The sequence below is a fragment of the Poecile atricapillus genome, chromosome 17 (assembly GCF_030490865.1).
Source record: "Poecile atricapillus isolate bPoeAtr1 chromosome 17, bPoeAtr1.hap1, whole genome shotgun sequence".
NCBI lineage: Eukaryota > Metazoa > Chordata > Aves > Passeriformes > Paridae > Poecile > Poecile atricapillus.
The window spans coordinates 6,712,129-6,729,373 of NC_081265.1; the positions used below are offsets into that span (position 1 = coordinate 6,712,129).

Genomic DNA, 17,245 nt, shown 5'->3' on the forward strand with positions numbered 1-17,245 from the left:
CACCCCCTTCCATGCACCAGTACGAGATGTTTTAGAGTCTAGGGGGTTTCAAGGTGCAGGCACAGTTGTGTGGCCAGCTCTGCCCTCAGCCTCTGCAGAAAGGTGCCCAAGGCAGCACTGACTTGTGTTCCCCACTTTGGGTGAGGACCCTGGGGGCTCCAGCTGCTTCGGGCTGCTCAGTTCTGCAGGACCCCGGTTCCTGCTTGCAGCTCCTCAGGTCGATGTTGCCATCTAGAGGTCCCTGCTACAGCGATCGTCTCCTTGTAAAGTATTGGGAAGGAGGTTGTTGTTTTGGTTTTTTTTTTTTTTAAATTCAATGCAACAGTTCAAAGCAGTCTTTTTAGGTTAGCACATGTCTTGAGTGGCTGCAGCTCATCTTGGCTTGTCTCACAGCCCCTGCAGCTGTGTAAACCCCTCCTCTCTAATCTGACATTATTTTGAGATGAATTTGCTGTCCAGCATGGAAGCAGCCACAGGGGCAGAAGCAATACACACAGTGACATCCACAGCAGCTTCATGGCCAGTGCTGGCTCCAGGTGAGGATGGGACAGACATGGCTCCAAATTTTGGACTGCAAGACTCCCACCCCCAGATCTCACCCATGAAAACCAAACTTAGAAGTTCATGGCTGTTTCATCCCCACTGAGTGGGCAGGAGGTCTGCGAAGGCCCATACCAGACATCCAAAATATTTTAAGTATGTTATGAACCAGCTGGATGGAAATACACTTCTCTCCTTTCAGCTGTGGCTCAGGCTTCTCTTTCACTGCTGTTTTTTTAAAGTGTGGTCAGCTCAACTCAAAGCCTTGCTGCAATCCCAGGGCTGCATCTCAGACCTGGGCAGGAGGAGGCTCAGGCAAACAAGGGAGCAAGGGCAGTTTGATGCCGATGGCAGACAGGGTTGATTCCCTGGATGGGTGTGCAGACACCACTGCCCAAACACTCCCAGATCAGGGTCAGCAAAGGGCTGATGTCTGGCACCTGCACAAGGGCAGCACCACTGTGGCAGAGGCAGTGCTGGACCACAGGATCTGTCCCGCAGGGAGGAGAGTGCCGGCTGAGAATGTAGCAGGGTGAGGAAGAGCCTCTCCTGCACTGAATCAGGCCATGCCAGAAAGCAGGTTATTGCCCAGATTTAAAGCCACCCACAGGAGCCCTTCCTGCAGCTCCTGACATCGATTCACACATCACCTGGCTCCCTGAGCACTGAGGGGTGATGGGTGCCCCACTGCTGGGCTTTGCTCTTGTCCTTAAGCAACCCAGCAGGTCTGTGATCCTCAGAAGTCACATCCTGCCCCCATGGAGCCTTTCCTGTACAGGCATCAATCTCCTGCCACATTTCATCCAGGCCAGGCATTTCCCACCCTGCTCAGCACCAGTGTCAAGGGCAAAGGGAGAGCACCATGGAGGATTTGGGCACAAAGGTGCTTACACAGGTATTTACTCCATTGCTTCTTGCACACCCTCCTGGTAATAGCTGCTGCTGGAAGCAGTCCAAGGAGATGAATTAGGGGGCTTGATCAAGAGAGATGCACTGCCCACAAGGAGGAGAAGGGGGAGGATCACAGCTCACTGGCAGACAAAGGTTTGGGCTGGTTTGGCCCCAGATATCTCCTATCATACCACAGCACAGCTGATGCCTGCAGCTGGCCACTGCCACCAGATGGGCTTCAGTGCTGGGATACATCCCAGCCCCAAGCCAGAACCTGGACACAGCTCCATGAACTCATGACCTGTGAAGCTGAACATCAGCCATAGTATGAAATGCAGCAGTGACTTCCCTTATCAGAGCTGGTGGGACCTGCTGCTGGCAAACAGCTACAGAAACCCATCCAGAGTCTGCTCTCAGACAGGTAGCAGGGCTTGGTGGTGTAGGAAGCTCTGCTCTGGTAGTATCTTTTGCAACAAATAGTTTCCCCTCACAAAAGTAATCAGGTAACCAACCCTTTGCTATGTTATTCCACGGCAGTTCAGCTCTGAGCTCCCCTGAAAAGCATCTCCACAGCCCCAGATCAAAAGCCAGGAGTTACAACCCACACCAGCCCCTGTCCCAGCACAGCAAACCCAAACCCTTCCCCTGAATCCCTGTGGGAACTTGGGCAGGTTCTGGCACAGGGCTCCTTCCCATGTGCCAGCTCCTGGCTCCCGCTGGACTCACCTCTCCAGGCACATGTGAGCTGCGGCTCGCACTGTCCTCCTCACTCTGCCTTCCTCCTCCTCCTCCTCCCTGTGCTGACAGTCACTTCTTTCTGGTCTTGTGCCTTTCTTTTCTCTCTGTCTCCCTTGCTTAGTCCCTCACTCAGGAAATTAAAGATAATCCTCCCTTTTTTTGCAGCCGGATTCCCTGTTTAACATTCGCTGCATGTGCTTGCACTGATTCAAAACGGGATTAGACTTTCTGTTGCTTTGATGTCAGCTGGGCTTTGCACTTAAGGCAGAGGGGGGAAAGAAAATGTCTCTTAACAAACCTCTTGGATTCCACCCATCCACTTGCATCCATCCTGGAAATGAAGGTCAGGCACATTTACCTGCCGAAACTGAGCCCCCTTCCAGGACTGATGTGGGAGGAATAAACCAACTCACAACTGCAGCATGCACTCCTTATTCTCTGGAAACACCCAAATTTCGCTCTGGCTCCGCTATCATCCAGCTGCGTGGAGGATGAATGGGTCCCATGAGGAGGGAGGTGTCATTAATCATCAGAAAACCACAACTTGTTGGCTGTCAGTGGATATTGCAGCTCCAGCTGCCGTGCAGCAGGGAGCACGTGGGCCACCGGCATCGCTCCAACAGACCAGGGCTCAGGGCTGCCCGCTGGGAATGCCCTGAGCTGCTCATTTCTAAGGGGGAAGCAGGTGCTGCAGGGTGGCAGTGCTGGAAATCCATATCCTGCTCCCTGGGGTGTGACATTTGTGCAGTGGCACAGTCCAAAACTTTCCTGGGCATTTCCCTCTGCTTCCTCAGGCCTGAACTTCTGCCCCTTTGGAAGATGAGGTTTTGGGGTCACTGTTGGTCCTTCCAAAACCAGTACTAAGCAGATGAAGAATATTTTTCTCATGTTGCCTGAAAACATCTTGCTTTGCTTCCAAGACACCACTCCTTCAGTCTACGATGTCCAAAGCAGCACAGTTCAGAGCTGGAACAGGATCTCACACAAGAAAAGAGCCTTTTACAAGGGATTCTGCAGAGCCATGGCCAGGGCTGGGATGTGACAGTGGATCCTATTCCTGCTTATCCAGGACAGCCCTTTTCCACAGTCTCCAGAGCCTCACAGGTGGCTTCTGCTGCCTGATGCTCCTTCTTCCAGTCCCACCAGGGTTTCCTTTCACAGGCAGCTGGGCCTCCTCTGGGGGCTGCATAACTGGAGATGTTCCAATGTCCCTGAAACCATCCCAGGACCTTCTGCAGGTTGTTTAGAAGGGCAGCTCCATGGATAAGCACAATCCAGCCGTGACCAGAAGGCACCTCACCCAGCCCTGAGCCCCTGGGGAGGCACAGCCAGCACCAGCAGAGCAGAAGTGGGGACACACCTAAGCAATCCTGGGGTTCTGGCATCTGTAATCCCTGTCACCCACACCACATCGCTGTGCTGCAGCCCTGACTGGCACTGCCACCACGTCGGGCTTCCTCCAGGACTGCCCAGGGACTGGGGACGTGCCTCTGCCAAGAGCACAGTGTCTAATCCATTTTGCCTGGTGCACACTCACAGACTTGATTAATGTCTGCAATGAGCTCCATCCATCATCGGGGAGTAAAGGAGATTAACTCTGCAGCACGCCTGCCTTGCGTTGATCCCATTCTCCAGGCCCCCTGATTAATGGCGAGGCCGCCTTATCTGCCAGGCCAGGAAACACCAATATCCGGCTTGCCTGTGGATGAAGGGAAGCTGTGAGAGCTCTGGAGCAGACGGGACACTGCTGGCACAGCCACAGCACCCTCTGCCACTGGGGCCATGCTGCTGCACCTCTGCTCTCCATCCCTACTGATGCCTCCATTCCCATTGCTCCCTCCCTCCCTTCCTGGCCCATCACAGCCACGCTAACGGGGATGGCTGGAAGGAGAGCAGCAATTGGAGCACTGATGCATCCATGCAGGAATGCACGGAAACCAAAGTCTGGGGCTCCATTTTCCCTCAATGGGTCAGCAGCGAGGATGTCATTCCCCATCCATAGAGGGAATTCGGATGAGTTGATTTGGAAGCCTGGAATAACCCAGGCAAATCCCCTCCTGGGGGTGGGGGCGAGGCTGCAGCTGACCGGTGCTGCGGAGAGCGGCTGCTCGGCCGAGCTCTTCCCGGGAGGACACGCGTCTAAAGTGGATGCAGGGAATTAGCGGTGCCATCTGGATGGGCTCCAGCTCCTGCCCCTGGCTCGCTGCTGATGCTTCATTAACAGTTCCCTCCTTTCAGCTCCGTCTCCTCGGCTTCTGTTGCGATCAGCTGGGCTGGAGTTTTGTTGTCTTGGGTTTTTTCCAAATGGAAATTATTTCTCATTTCTTTTAACAATCAGGACAGAGGGAAAGAGACAGGAGAGGAAGGAGTTTCTAGGAGATGAAAGGGCAGGATTAAGGACACAGCTTTCACTTTGTTATCCCTCCAGTGTGGGTAAGAAATTCCTTTCAGAAGAAGGCTTTAATTAACTATGATTTCTGATGAAAATAAATCCTGGACCTAGAGATAGGTCTGGCTTCTTGGGTCTGCTGACAACCCCAGCTGCAACCTCAGCAGCCCAGATTCGTACACACACATGGTCTAATACAAAACTTAGCACATTTTAAATGGCTTTGCAAAGGCACTGACTGTCACCCCAGTCTGGAAAATAAGGATCAGAGAAAAAAACCCAGGCATTAGGAGGCCACTGTGCACGGTGCCAGTGGAAAGATGATCTGAGTGTGCTGAGCCACGGTGCTATGGTGGCTCAAGATGTGGGAAGGGGCCTTTTGCACAGACTAATAACCCAGGGCAGGAGGCAGTAGAAATATCTCTGTTGCCTTCTGGACCAACAGCCCTCCTCACACAGCAGGAAAAATCAGGGGGAGAGGAGAGAAAGATGCCCAATGGCAAACTGGGACATTTAGGAAGCATTGCAGTGATGTATCCACATCTTCCAGTGCCACAAAACCCTCCAGGAACTGAATCAAAAATAACATTTGGGGCTGATTTTTATCCAGATGAACTCTCTTTAAATATTTTAAGGCAACCAGCAAAATGGCCAGCTTCTGCTTGTTTAACCCTTCTGGAACCTGCACTGATTCTGAAAGAAAGCACCATTGGAGACACCATCTTTTCTGTGAGCTTGACCTGCAAAACTGAACATCTCCAGCATCACCTTGGTCACCTCTCTGTGCCCTAACTCTGTTCTGACTCACTCAGTGTTTCTGCAGCTCAACTTTCTGTGTAGATCTGGACTTGAAAGGTGAAGAATCCACACAGGTTTCCAGAGGAAGCCTCGGCCCCGGTTTACACAACAGTAACTCCTGCCAGGGAAACATCACAGCAGGTCCCTCTGAGAATCACATTTACCTTTTTCTGAGCCATGTTAAACAGGGAGCTCACACTGAACCCACATCTTGCTCCTCTCCCATCTCTCCAACTAATGAACTCCCAGCTGATAACAAATGCTGGCTCCTGTTGCTGGAGCATCTGCCTCTGCTCTCAGTGCTTAACAGCCCAAGAGGCAAAGCGATTTACTGATTATTGTTTTCATAAGTGAGCATCATTTTACTTTTTCATTATCATTTTAAAAGGTTCCCACCTCTTCCACTGCCCTGAGCCACTGCCTCCAACCCCAGCAGATGCCTCTGTGCCTTGCAGTGGCACAGGGAGCATATGGTTGGTTTCTCTGGGGGGAATTGGAGAGGAAAGGAACATCTGCCTGCTCCAGAGACCCAGCTGCTGAGGTGAGCAGAGCTTTTCCTGCAGGTTTGTGTCAGGAGGGTTTCCTATCCCATGCTAACACTACTAACAGACCCCTCGTTGGTCCCACTTGTGATTTAATTCCTTATTGATTTTACAGATTTTGTGCTTGTTCACATCTTCTGCAAACTAAAAATTTCCTGTGACACGCTGTATCAAATGTTTTACAGGACTTCAAGTAGATTAAAAAAATCAACTATTGCTGCTTTCTTCCCCCCACCCCTTCTCAGAACTAGGCAGCAGGATTGCAGTCTCTGGTTATAAAACACCACTTTTTTTATTAGTTCTGTCATAAATCCTTACACTTGGATTTGCAATTTCATGTGACAGCTCTTTCCAGACACCAAATGGAGTTTATCTCGTTTCCCTGACTTGAACCTCTCAGGATTTTCCCTTTTGCTTCATCTTGGATCTGTAATTTCCATTTCCAAGGTAACAACATCCTAATTCTCATTGAAAAGAAGGATGGCATAGCACTCATTTTGGGTTAGGCAGACACCAATTCTTGGTCATCAGCCCTCCACATCAACCCTCCTGCTCTGTCTCCTCGAGTTCCATGAACAGCTATCCACAAGCCACAAAACTTTTTTCCCCCCTCTATTCAGACTCAGGAGGAATTCAGGTTACAGCTGCCTTCTCCTTGAGCTAATGCCTGTTCTTGTAAAAGGGAATCAGTGATTAACAACAAATACATACCCTGAGGCAGGATTTGTCTCCCTGAGGGCACCTGGCTGTTCCTGTCCAACGATGTGCTGGCAGTTTCTTATCTCAGACAAGAACGGGATCTGCCAGTTTCACCAAGCACACATCCACATCCCTGACCTCAGCACATCACTGTCCCAGCCCTGGAGCCCACCAGCCTCTCACAGAGCAAGTCCTGCTTAGCCCCTTGTTATTTTTGGCTGTGCCTTTGTCTCTGGGATCCTCTAACTTTTAGCAATGAAAACAAAATGACAGAAGGTGCTGCCCTGGCCTTTGGCTCACTGAGAGCAGTGGGATGGGCAAAGGCTGAGGTATTAAACCTCAAATTAGCAGTGTGGGACTGGAATGAGCCAGGCACCTCAGACCTGTCATTTCAAGGGCAGGAACTTGCAGGGAGAGGGGAGGTAATAATCTAGTTTCAAATAAATGCCCACTTTGTGTTAATTAATTAGAAATCCAGCACAGATAACAGAAGAGCTTAGATGACCATTTAGCTGAAGAATTCCTGTAAAGCCACACGTGGCTATTGAGCAGCTGAGACAGGAAATTCACCTGCTGCTTTCATTAGAGATGCTCATGTCTAAGAGAAAGCAGAGCCTGGGAGTTGGGAAACCAGGAGTTTGCTCATGGCTCAGGCTCATTGCTCGTTAATACCAGCTCAGGGCAGAACTGGATCACGCAGTAGCACCGACCTGAATCAAGTTAGGCACCAACACAACATCTGCTTCTTTCCAGCCTGCCAGGCCATACATACAGCTGTGCACATCTGGATCAATGACAGCAGCACCTGAGCCACCACCAAGCTGCCTTCACAAACCTACTCCTCCAAAAATTTGAGTTTTCTGTATTTAATTTTTTAATCAGGTCATTACATTCAGTACACATCCCTCTGTGAAGATACAAATGTGCTGAGATAGACATTGCAGGAAGATGGATAAAATGCTGCCTAAGTCAGGGTGGTTGTAGAGAGAATTGCTGTCAATTTTTGACCTCAAACTCAGCATATGGCATTAGGGAAATTATTTAAGTTTGCTATCACTTTTCATCTACAGAGAAGGAAAATGTGGCAAAGACACACTTTCCAGAATCAAAGGAGATAAAATGGAACAGCAGTTGGAGACCACTTTACCAATCTTGCCTGGAAAGGAGGGAGGCTGATGTGCAGCTATCAAAGACAGCACTCAGCCAGCATGGACGGTTGATGCACCATGTCTAACACACCCTGAGTGAGATCATCCCTATCCCTAAGGCCACTACAAGGACAAAACTTCACCCATTAGGCTATTTGATCAATATAATCACAGTCAAAGAGCTAAGCAATAAAAATGCAGAGTTCCATTCTCTAAGTCTGGAGTGGTGAGTAAGGAGAGCAGTGGGTTTGAGGGGAGGATTTGCAACTTGGCTCTTAGTGGAGGCTCCTCTCTCCAGAATGGAAATCAGAGCAACAGCCAGGTGCTAAATAAATATTTAGCAAATGAGAAAGTCTCCATTTAATGAGAAATTATTTGGTGAAACCAGCTAGGGAAATGGTTTCAGTAGCACAGTAACAGAAGCCGGCGCTGCTCTCTGCCCCACGGGATGCTGCGGTTCCACTTGCATTGCGTAAGTCAGGATCTCCAGCTGGGACAGGCACAGGAAATATAACTCATTACTGAAATGCAAGAGCCTTTCAGGGTTAAACTGCTGTTAGACCAGCCAGATTCATTCCCTGGTTGCAGAATTTGCCTAGCAGCAGCTTTGGATGATTACTATCTTTCTTCATAACAGCGACTTTGCAGACAGGATGGTCTAAGTGTAGTAGTGATGCCAAGTTTGAAGGAAGAAGTAATTTTTCTTTCTTTTATGTGCAAGGGCTGAACTCCATTTCCTCACTTTTATCTACATCATTAGGCTATTGAGATGGCAGTTCCCTGCTTAAATGTTAATTACTATATCTCTCTTTTAAGAGGTGTTTTCAAGGGGTTAGTGCCTCAATCTTCCTTGTAATTACATGCAGTGGTTAGTACAACTCATCGGCTATATCCCAAGGTCTCCTGAGAGCTCATCCCTGCTGCAGTTTCCAGTAGATGAACACTCACAGAACCAGTCCTTCAGAGACCTGCTGTCTTCAAGTGTTCAGGCAGATAATGAGTCGATTATCGTGCCTGCTCCTGCTGCTGGCGGCGAGCTCTGGGCACAGAGAGGCTGCACATCACCAGTTGCTGCAGTTAATATTCCTCCCTTCTCTCTATCCCTTCAACTTGGCAAAACTCTGTAAAACCAGTCCCTCCCTGGGGCAAGAACTTCCAGATTATTGACAGAGCATAAAAACATTGTCAAAGCCTGAATATAAAAGCCCAGTAATAAAACAGTGACACAGAAATGGTGGTGAGGCAGATCCCAGATGCTAAACATGGCTTTGTCATGTCAGGGACAGAGCTGCTGTGGGTTTTCATGCCTCTTCTCGGCCTCTACAGCTGAGAAGAAGGAATTACAGCTTCCTCATGTGTGAGGCTTTTCTAAGTGAATAGCAATAGCTGAGATTGCAAAGTAAAACCAAAGTGCTCTGGAACAACTGCTATATTTAAGTGCCAGATTATTCGAAAGCTATAAGATACCACATTCCTCTCCAGGGAAAGTGAGTAGGATCTTGTCAACGCAGGGAAAATGTTTGGAATAGCAACTGCCTACCAGTTTCCCATGCAAACACTCCTAATCCATACTTCAAGCCTGGATAAAACTAAATTATCTGAAGGCACTCTCTGCAGAGGACAGCACCCTGTTCACAGCACTCCAACACCCACACACAAACCACTGCTTGCTTTGCAGCAGTAACCCCACACAGATGAACACTAACATTCACCCAAGATGTGAAGGAAAGAGTTTTTAAAGAAAATATTAACTGAGAAGCACCATATTTTCCCAAGTTGTATGTATTCAAAACTTAGATACCACAGATACTTGCCATGGAAAAAACTCACAGGCAAATCACTGACTGAGGCAACTCCAGGGACTCAACAAAAACCTTACAGCAGAGCAGTCAAACTGGCCTCAGCCTGTCTCTGATTTCTAAGAGCATCAATGCCAGGGCAAAATATGCACCAGGTTTCTGTCTGCTGCTGGTCCACTAGAGGACAACCTAATAATGATGAACTCCTTTGGGTTACACAAAAATGGCCCATACTGAAAATGCTGCTGCCAAATCTGGCTGACAGCCCATGCTGGGATTGCTGCTCTGTGTGTGCAGGGCCTCCCTTCTATGGCACAGATTGATGCCTACAGACTTATGAAGCTCCAAAAAACATCTCCTGCAGTTGCTGCCAGCCTTTGCAACTACAGAAAGAAAGGGACAGAAGTATGGGAGCTTGCCAGACAGACATATGTCCTTTTTATAAAGCAAACCAAACCCCCTGCGCTGTGCTCTGTCACAGAGAAAACCCTGCCTGTTGCTGTCGGGTTTCTCACAGGCTTCTGACATGGTATCATGTTTTTTTTTTCAGTGCAGGAAGTGCTCCGAGGTACAGAACGATCTGTTTGCCTTGGTAACATGTGATTTATCAAACCCTAATGGAGGAATCCATCTCAAGTATAAACAGTGGCCAGGAGCACAACACAATCATCAGCTCAAAGCCACAGAAAAGCACAGGCTACTGCTCTGGCAAGGCAAAGAAAAAGAGTAAAACAGCTTCTCAAAACCCAAGGGAGTCCTTGCCTAGTATTTTTAAGGTAAATAGAAGACAAATATAATGTGAGCTAACAACAGAGCAAATTTCTGGAGCTAGGAAGCAAATGAGCTGTGGCAAGAGGCAGAACAGCAGAAAACAGCAGAGAATTAATTACAAGTGAAGTGTCTCAGGTTAGAATTGAAGTTAGAGGCGTTAGAGGACCAAAAAGACCCCAGTTTTCAGTGGGTAATTTTCTTCCTTAACATCATTCAGCCCCACTGGGGCTGTGCCTCTGACTCGGGGATGAAAAGTGCCTGTGTCCGTAATGAGAAAAACACACACCGAAGGCAGATCAGAGCTACTTAAAAGGCAAAAATCTGATACTCGTCCTGCCGCCGGGGAGGGCAGGCTGGCCGTGAGAGGGAGGGAGCAGATCCCAGCCATCCCCTCGGGGTGTGATGTGAGGGGCACTGCCCAGCCCCACCGCCTTCCCTCCCACCGCCGGCCAGGGATGCTCGCCCCCGGCTGCCTGCCCGAGTCAGCTGCTCCTTGATGTCAGAACCTGCTCGGGGCTCGGCGGGGCTGGAGCGGAACCGAGCGCAGCCGAGCCTCAGCCGCTGCTCGCCCGCTGTGGGAGGGCTCCTTCCTCCCGCATCCCGCCGGGAGCCAGCCCATCCCATCCCACCCCAGCCCATCCCACCCCATCCCATCCCATCCCATCCCATCCCACCCCAGCCCATCCTATTCCACCCCAGCCCATCCTATTCCACCCCAGCCGAGCCGCCAGGGGAACTTGCCCAACTTTCTCGTCCCCGGCCCCGGCACTCGCTGCCATGGCCCCCGGCAACTCTTCCCGCAACTTCTCGGCGCTGGAGGCTCAGAACGGCTCAGGTGAGCGGGGCTGGGAGGGCCGGGGCTCAGGTGAGCGGGGCTGGGAGGGCCGGGGCTCAGGTGAGCGGGGCTGGGAGGGCCGGGGCTCAGGTGAGCGGGGCTGGGAGGGCCGGGGCTCAGGTGAGCTGGGGGCGATGGATGGGGCTGGGGCTGGGGCCGGGACCCCCGCACCCCCCGGGCCGCGTTCAGCACCCGCGGGCGGACAGCGCCGGGCGGGCGGGGCACGGGCTGAGCCCCCGGGGCTGCGGGACCCTCCCGGCACCGCCGCTGCCACCGCGGCTCCGAGCCAGCCGATACCTGTTGGCTGCCAGGCTCCAAACTCCAGCAGCCCGCAGGTCCTGGCTGCCGGGAAGGGAGGAAGCAGCTCGGCTAGACAGGGAAGGGAGCACAGAGAAGGTGAGAGGGATGCAGAGATCGTCACCAGTCTCCCGTTTTCTCTATCCCACCTTGTTTTAAAATCAATAGTTTAGGGTCAGGCAATGGTTCAGTTCTCAGTGGTTCAAGTTGGTGAAACTCTTCAGCAGAAAGTGGTTTGTACATGGTCTTTGACTCTCTCTGCACCAGCACAGTCCTTTAGAAACCAAAAGTGTGCCTTAGGTACTTCTGAAATGCAGTGAAGATGAAGTCTCTTACATATCAGAGTATGGCTTAGAATGACAACCACCTTAGAGGGGAAAAAAGAATAAGCCCAGTCCTCATGCAGTTCACACAGTGCAGCCCCTTTGGTACTTCAAGAAAAACTACCAGGGCAGCCACAAAAAAGGACAAATCAATGCTTGAAGTAGCTGCTTAAATACAAAATATATTCACTTGGATATGCACAAAAGCAGCACTGAAAATTCAGATTCAATGATGTCTCAAGATGAAAGAGACTTTAGAAAAGATAGAACTTTTGAGTATTTGAGAGATGTGCTCTTCTGACTCCAGTCTATAAAACACACATGAACTACAGCTTCAAATCAGTGCAGCTAATAATTCTGGCAAGTCCTGCTTGTATGGACACCATCAGCAGGACAGATGCTACAGCACCTCTCACACAAAGCTTTTGGGTGTGCACACATCCTGCTTTGAGGCTGGCTGAGCTCACTCCAAATGTTACAGAATCACCTGATCACTGTATCAGTTATACAGAAGGAAAGGGACATTTTGTCCCGATTTCCAGCTAACCATGTGGCATTTATGTTTCACTCAAACAATCCTTTCCCACCCCACTCATAAAGTTTGTGGTTGAAAGAAAGGAGATCAGAACTCACAGCAGCTACATGCAGAGCAGCAGGACCAGAATCATCATCTTCCAGTTTCTAGTCCTCCATCTTCCAGCATTAAGGAGGCTTGAGATGTCTTTGGATGCTCAAGAGTGTCAGGTTTAAGAGGGTGCTGATGGCTGTAGGATATCTACTAAAAATCATATAACAGGGCATTTCCTTGCATTAATGGGTCACCAGGAGGAGCAGGGACCACTTAAACCCCTACAAATGTTCTGGACAAGGATTTTTTGTCTTATCAGCCAAGCCTGGCTTCCACCTTCAGGCCCCTGCTAGTTCTCCTGTGCCTCACTGGCTGCTTTCCGACACCTGCAGAAAGGCTTCCCAATAAAATGGTGCAGGAACTGTTTTATTGTGTTCTGGCATTGGCCTTGAACTTGTTCATGCCTAAGCTGGCTGCTTCCTAATGCCAGAAGGACTGAGCCAGTGGCAGTTCATCAGGGCCCACTTCTAAGAGCACTGAAATATGGCACACACACATTTCCAGCCACAGGCCACCAGTGTAGCCCCAGTTATCTTGCCAATTCTGTCAAACTTCTCTGTCACACCAAAGTAAATGTGGAGAAGTTTGTCCTCAAGAATTCCAGAGGTCAAAATCAGCCAATACCACTTCAGCAAACAGACACCACTTTGGCAAAGACTACACATCTAAGTATCTGTTATTCCACTTAATCTCATTTTCAAGATTTCCCTAGGTTCTGTTGGAAGAGGCTTCCCCACTTCTGCTGCTATGGAGATGGAACAGTTCAGTGACTGAAAGCATTTCCAATTAACAGCACATTGAATCATCTGCAATTCAATGAAAGGCAGCCCAGGCTGAGGGGCTGTCACACACAGTCCCTGTAACAGACACATAAATAACTCACACAAAACCATTTCCTAGAAAAAAAACCCACCAGGTCCCATAGGAGAGGAATAATGAGACAAAATGAGATTTGCCTCAGCTAAGAAGGGCTATTTTAGATTTCAGCACACGGGAACCCTGCAGAACAGAGAGCACCACCACCACTGCCTTCAACGCCACCTCTGGTGCCCAAGCACTTGTGCCTTCAAAAAGTGATTTTACACCCAGATGAGGGACAAGGCCAATGTGAATTTCATTGTTGGGGGTCCCACCCCAAAGAGAAACAGTCAAGCATTGGCATAGACAAGCTAAGTGTTATCAGGCAAGAATTTTGCCTTGGAAATCCACCTTGGAAATCCAGATCTCAAAGACAGCAGCTTTAAGCTGATTTTCTTCTAGGACAATCCCTGTTGAAGGGCCCTTCTGAAACATACTCCCAATCCTTATCTGGCCACATACTTGGATTTCCTTGTAGGAAAGAAACTAGAGAAAGGGAAAGAGGCAGGGAAGGAAGACAGAAAGGAGAATGTTCGCTGGCCCAATCTTGATAAGAGAACAGGGACACAGCGAGGGTACAGTCCCAGATCTCACCATACAGATAAGTATGAGCTGTCTGCCTGCATGGTCAATGAACTCTCTGTCTCATACCATACAATGGATAAACTACCCAACAGATCAGCTGAAGCTTTCTGACAGCAGCTTGAGCATTGACTTTGTCCAGATTTTGGCACCCACAGAAAGGCTTTACTTCTCTAGTGGGTGAAGCACAAGCTGCCTCACCCATTCCCCTCAAAAACAGCTAAAAACACTTCACTCCATGGAATAAAAGTTACTCTCAACTCTGTTGGGTGCTGGTGAATGCAGAGACACACCAGCCAGAGGTTAGTACCTCAGAAAAGGGCTGGGGAGTTGCAGAACAGGACAGAAGCACACCAGGAGCGCTGAGGAAAGCTGCCTACACATAGCCAGGTTTGGGTGGCATGCTGCACGTACTGAGAGGCAGAGAAGGAAGTGCCAAATCCCCAGCTAAGCCTTTCCAATGCTAGGAAAGGTGTCTCTGATGGGGATGGGTCCATCTGCAGGACAGGGCAAGCACATTGAGCTGTGAAGGGGTTTCATTCACTGCTTTGGTTTGTTTTTGCAGTAGCAGAGAAGCCAGCACCACACACCAATGTGATCATGCCCAGTCTCTTCAGCATCATCTGCTTCCTGGGCATCATGGGGAACCTCATTGTGATCTACACGATCGTCAAGAAGAAGAAGCTGAAATGCAAACAGACCGTGCCCGATATTTTCATCTTCAACCTCTCCATCGTGGACCTCCTCTTCCTCTTGGGCATGCCCTTCCTCATCCACCAGCTCTTGGGCGACGGCTCGTGGTACTTTGGAGCTCCCCTGTGCACCATCATCACCGCCCTGGACACAAACAGCCAGATCACCAGCACCAACATCCTCACGGTGATGACGCTGGACCGTTACCTGGCCACCGTCTACCCCCTCAAATCCACCTACGTCCGGACGCCGTGCGTTGCGGCTCTGGTCATCTGCCTGGTGTGGCTCCTGTCCTTCCTGACCATCATTCCCGTGTGGATGTACGCAGGCCTCATGCCCCTGGAGGATGGCACCGTGCGCTGCGCTCTCCTGCTCCCCAACCCAGAGACTGACATCTACTGGTTCACCCTCTACCAGTTCATGCTGGCCTTTGCTGTGCCCTTGGTCATCATCTGCGTGGTCTATTTTAAGATCCTGCAGCACATGGCCACCACCGTGGTCCCGCTGCCCCAGAGGAGTCTCCGGGTGCGTACAAAGAAGGTCACCCGAATGGCAGTCGCCATCTGTTCTGCCTTCTTTATTTGCTGGGCTCCCTTCTACATCCTCCAGCTGGTTCACCTGGGCATCGACACCCCATCCATGGCCTTTTTTTACGCCTACAACTTTGCCATTAGCTTGGGCTACGCCAACAGCTGCCTCAACCCCTTCCTCTACATTGCCCTCAGCGAGACCTTCAAGCGCCAGTTCCTGGTGGCCATTCGCCCCGCCAAAGAGCCCTCTCACAACAGCAGCTCTGCCAACAACAACAGCATGACAGAGGCCAGTGTGTGCCTGAAGCTGGCGCCAGAATCCACCCAGCAGACTCAGTTTCTGGAGGACTTTCCCCCACGCTCACTGCCGGTGACTGTGGCTGTTCACTAGGGCACTCCGAAGGGAGGGCAGCAGAAAGCCTCTGGATCTGTGAGTTGACAGAGGAGCAGCAGCTTCAGGCAGGTCTTGGAGAAGCCTTTGGACTACAAACCTCCACCTCCAAAATGCAGGTGCCTCTCCTTTCCATTGCTCTGATCCTGCACTGCTCCCAGCCTGTGAGATGCAGTGTGCTGCTGCTTTTCATCCTGCACAGGAGGACTCTGCCACCACTGGGCCCCAAAGAGGATGAATGGACAGAAGAAGGATTTCCAGAGGGAATATTCACCCTACAAGAGTAAAACCCCTATCAACACTGCCCAATGATGCCTCACCTCTTGGCCTGACCAGGGCTCCTAAGCAGCTTGTCAACATAGAGCTTCTTCATTCAAAACTTGAACCTTTGAACCGCAATGTCATAAACATTATTATTTTTATAAGTAATCTGCAGACTTTGCTGGTTGTGCTGATATCCTAGAAGCACTCAGCAGAGAGAACTTGGGGACAGAAGTCTCACCCAGCTCTGTTGCTTGGCTTTTCAGTCCAGCCCCATCTGCCTCCAGTGGGCTGTATTTTCTGGCAACCAAAACATTTCAAGAACTGGCTCATTTTGATGCTAATCCCAAATATTTCAAGCAAAATCAGATGCATAATAATCACGCTGCTTCAAGGGATTGCAAAGAATTCTCAAAGCTACTGCTGCTAACACCAGCTTTGTGGCTTTTCATGCCAATGAGCAGATTTTCACAGTGCTAGTTCTTCATGCTGCTCTTGTGCCTCACAGTCTACGTGGCCATTGGGGAGCCCCCAGCAGAGGGTTTTAAACAGGACTAAAAATCACAATGTGCAGAGATCTGTGGAGCGAGAAGCTGTGAAAAAGCAGCTCAGGGGAAGCAGAGTTGCTTATGCAGCTTCCTCAAAAATAACAAATGCTTTACACAAAGTTAAAAGAGGGAAAATTAAATGTCTGTGTGTTGTATATGCGGCTTTAACAGTCGGAGGTTAGGAAGTAACTCTGCTCATTATGAAGTAGAGAAAAGACAGCAGAGATCAGCTCAAAGCAGGGATTACACCAACAGCCTGTGCTGGGCTCCACAGGGACCACGCAGGCATTGTTCAACACTTTGTCAGACATGGAGGGACTGGTTACTGTAGATGGATTTAATTTAAAGAATTAAAAACATCAAACAGTCCAAAGGAATTTGTTATATCACACTTATGGCTTCACACTGCCAGCCACCCACAATATGCCCAGAACAGAATTTCACCCTACTCACCTCCAGAGTAAAACTGCCACCTGCACAGGGTGTCCTAAGCCACACACACACACACACAAGTGCACCTAATGCACCCACATCACACTTGAAAGCTCATTTAAGTACAGCCAGTGCTTCAGCCTACACCTTGTAGAGAGCACACAGCCATTCACTCACCTCCAGCAATCAAAGCAGTCAGGTGTGCAACACCAGCACCTTTGACACCATCAGACGCAGCACGTTGCTTTCTGAGTCACTGAACAAACCTCAGGACAGGGTCTTTCTGTATTTTCTTCCAGGCTCTGTCAAAACCAGCATATCCAGACTGTGACTGAGAGTATCTTGGAGATTTTTCGCCTGTGTTTCCCCAGCCAACAACACCAGACACCTGCAGAACGTTCAAGCTTTATGGCTCAAAAGTCTTTGCTCCATTTTAACTGCCAGGAATGCTCACCTGCTGTTTTTCATGGAGCTGCTTTGCTCTTTGGTCAGTACTTGCCCTGCAGGGCTTGGATGGAGCGAAGGTCGAGGAGGATGTGTGGTGTGCCAGCC

The 17,245-nt window shown here is 49.9% G+C and overlaps 1 protein-coding gene across 1 annotated transcript; it reads left to right on the forward strand.

The window, feature by feature from the left end:
* The first annotated feature begins 11,089 nt into the window (after positions 1-11,089).
* LOC131585926 (melanin-concentrating hormone receptor 1-like) lies at positions 11,090-15,453 on the forward strand. Its single transcript, XM_058852585.1, has 2 exons — positions 11,090-11,150; positions 14,404-15,453. The coding sequence occupies exons 1-2, from the start codon at positions 11,093-11,095 to the stop codon at positions 15,450-15,452; spliced, it is 1,107 nt and encodes a 368-aa protein (XP_058708568.1). The 5' UTR covers positions 11,090-11,092; the 3' UTR covers position 15,453.
* Positions 15,454-17,245: the final 1,792 nt, after the last annotated feature.